Consider the following 3,111-nt stretch of genomic DNA (forward strand, 5'->3'; position numbering starts at 1 on the left):
TGTCATTAACTATATATTATTTTTTTGTTTTATTTTTATTAATTGAATAATATTTATTTTTTTTTTAGTTGTGATATAAATAATATATATTTTTAACTATGTTAAGTGGTATTTCTGATTTTTTTCTCCAAAAAAATATATATGTAGAAATGATAATGAAAACTTAGCCCACCTCCTGATTCGGACCATAATGAAAAGAGAGAAAAGAAAAGAAACTCATATAGTACGGTTTAAGCCTCCTCAAAAGCCCAATTCTCACAAACGTTTTGGAAAAGGCTCTCGAAGCTATAAAAAAAATTACTTTATAAAGTTTATAACTAATAATTTGATCATTTAAATGTCAGTATGAACTGTGGGATCTGATGTTGTAAATTAACATCACAATATAATAGATACCCAGAAAATTAAAAAGCATCAGAATATATACTAGATTATTAGCTGAAAACAAAACATTACTACAGTATTGTTGTGACTTAAATCTTTAAGTACTTCCTGTAGACATCCTATTGGTTTTCTAAGTTCATGTTTAAGGCCCCGTTATAAAACGAGAGAGAGAGAGAGAGAGAGAGAGAGAGAGAGAGAGAGAGAGAGAGAGAGAGAGAGAGAGAGAGAGAGAGAGAGAGAGAGAGAGAGAGAGAGAGAGAGAGAGAGATTACAAGCTATAAGTTTAAGAAGATGCAATACCTTTTGCTACTCAGATTTATCTGTTAAGCTTTTATATCTAATATTTTTTTTATAAAAAAAAAAAAGACTACCTAAGAGACATTTTCATGTGAGCTAAGAAAACATCCTCCACATAATCATAAGATATCACAGTAATACTTATGTATAACAATATAAGTACCCAATCATGAGTATCATATATGATTGCAAACATAAAACTAATTAATTAGCAACCCATATAAGTGTACTATTTTCTTACATTAACCTTAAAAAGAAACTTAAAAAAAACTCATATCTCCAAAATACTATTTCCACTAACTAATAATATCCTCCAACCCATCCACATTACAGGAAGCATTCCTGCTACTACTCGAAAGACTCCACTGATCCGAGAACCCTAGGGCCGTCGAAACGGCGCCGGTCCCGCACTTCGCAACGGCCCGAACGCTCTCGATGAGCTCCTGAGTCCGACCCTCTTGGGACAAAATCTCCAAGAGCTGCTCAGGGCTTATCACCAGCTTCACCTTCCAAAACCCTAAAGATCCATGGCCGTACGGCCTCGAGAAGACGTCGGTGTAAGACCTCTTGAGCATGCCTTGGTAGTCCAACGACATCCGGTACGGGGCCACCAGGGAGTTCGCCGGAATGCTGTTCGATCTGACGTGGCCTTCCCGGCGGCCGAGCTCGTCGCCGGCGGCGGGGACGTTGATAGGAAGAAGGTAGTAGGATTGTCCAGCGACGAGGTCTTCATGGTGAGGCAGAGGCTTCCAGAAGAGATCGTGGCTTCGGAAGATGCCGTGGCCCGGGAACTCTCCGGTGATGCTTCCGGCCGTGATCGGAGCGAAGAACTCCATAACGCCGCCGTTTGATGTGATGACTTTGATCATTCCATCGGGGTCTCCCAAGCCGCCGAATAAGCAGTTGCCCATTTTATCTGAGTGAATACAATAAATAGTAGTCTTGGAGCTACTAATGGTCTTTACGATTAGATTGTTTCTTTATCAACATATTTGTGGAAGTTTGATGAGTTTTGAAGGGTATTAAAGAGAGGGAATTAAGTTGTGGTAAGGGGAGAGGAAATAATATATCGTCGGTGGGATTCTTCTTGGGAGCTTTCATAAGCCAACAAAAGCGGGCTTCTTTTTTTTTTTTTTTTTTTTTTTTTTTTGGTGTTATGATCCCTTTTCCTATAGAATATTAGACCAAAAAAAATAAACTTGTCCTTATTTTTATATTTTTTTGCTGAAGATAGTAGGATGTCCACATGTTAAAGCAATACATAAATAAAATACAATAAAATTATATGCTTGCATTCTGTAGTGTATTAGGATTATATATATATATATATATATATTGGTAAGCATAATCTAATGGTAATTGTACATCTTACTCGTAGAGTTTGAAATCTCCACCCTTAAATAAATAAAAAAATCATATCGTCTTTCATCATGGTCATTACAAGCCTAAACGGATGATAATTTGATTACAATTTTTTATTTTAAATTTTAGAGTTAGTTTGAATTTCTACTCATTTATGAATAAGAAAATGTACATTATATATGTAATGATGTCATTGCTTTTAGGCTTAAGATTAGAAGGATCAAGTTAAACCGTAGAAAAAGGGGGAAAAATACCAAATAGACAGCAAGATATTGTAAAGTAGCGAAATAATCTAAAGTAAGAATGGAAAGGAAAGGAATGTGACCAAGAAGGTCATTATATAGGTGGGAAAAAAAAGAAAAAAAAAACACATAGATGATCAAGTGGTCCAAGCGGTCAACTTTACAAATAACACGGAAAGAGATGTATTTGTATATATTATGATGTCATGGACTATAGTGGCAACTATTCTGGTATTTTTGGAGCCCACATTGCCCGCGAATCCTAGACACTAATTTGGGATTTTTTCTGCTCAGTCAACATCTCACCCAATAAAAAAAAAAAAAAAAAAATTTAATGAATCAGTCCCCGGTCCCATTAACAATCCTTTTCACTTTCTCTTTACCAAAATCTCGTGTATTAATGGTCCCTCATTTTGACTGTTTTGGCACAAAACAGAAGTGGTAGGAACTCGTTCATTTTCTAAATTTGAGTTTTCAATTCGAATTGAGATGTGATATTTTCTAAAAGTTTTTCACTGTAGCAGAAAAAAGTTAGATGTGACATTTTCTGAAAGCTTTTTACTATAGAAACCTAGAACTGAAAACTCGAATCGGTGAAATGAACGAGTCAACTTACTAACTTCCGTTTGTGAATTACCACTCAAGAATATCAATAAGCCTTATAAAATTGTTAATCCTTGCATTCATTGATATACTTAGTGTTAGATGTATGTTTTTTATACGTGAGGGTGATTAATTAATTTTCAGATTCAGCAATGTTTAATTAATCGAGCAGGAAAATAAATTGAAAAAAATAGAGAACGTTAGATATTGGTATCGCAGATCG

The 3,111-nt window shown here is 35.1% G+C and overlaps 1 protein-coding gene across 1 annotated transcript; it reads right to left on the reverse strand.

Moving 5' to 3' along the window:
• Positions 1 to 855: 855 nt before the first annotated feature.
• LOC21398465 lies at positions 856 to 1,727 on the reverse strand. The gene has a single exon (XM_010101915.2). It carries the CDS (start codon positions 1,590 to 1,592, stop codon positions 978 to 980), a length of 615 nt encoding a protein of 204 aa, XP_010100217.1. The 5' UTR covers positions 1,593 to 1,727; the 3' UTR covers positions 856 to 977.
• Between the last annotated feature and the right edge of the window lie 1,384 nt (positions 1,728 to 3,111).

The sequence above is a fragment of the Morus notabilis genome, unplaced genomic scaffold (assembly GCF_000414095.1).
Source record: "Morus notabilis unplaced genomic scaffold, ASM41409v2 Scaffold1388, whole genome shotgun sequence".
Taxonomy (NCBI): domain Eukaryota; kingdom Viridiplantae; phylum Streptophyta; class Magnoliopsida; order Rosales; family Moraceae; genus Morus; species Morus notabilis.

What these genes read in the sequence shown, in the direction of transcription:
- LOC21398465 (XM_010101915.2), bottom strand. Translation starts at nt 1,592, where the DNA reads ATGGGCAACTGCTTATTCGGCGGCTTGGGAGACCCCGATGGAATGATC.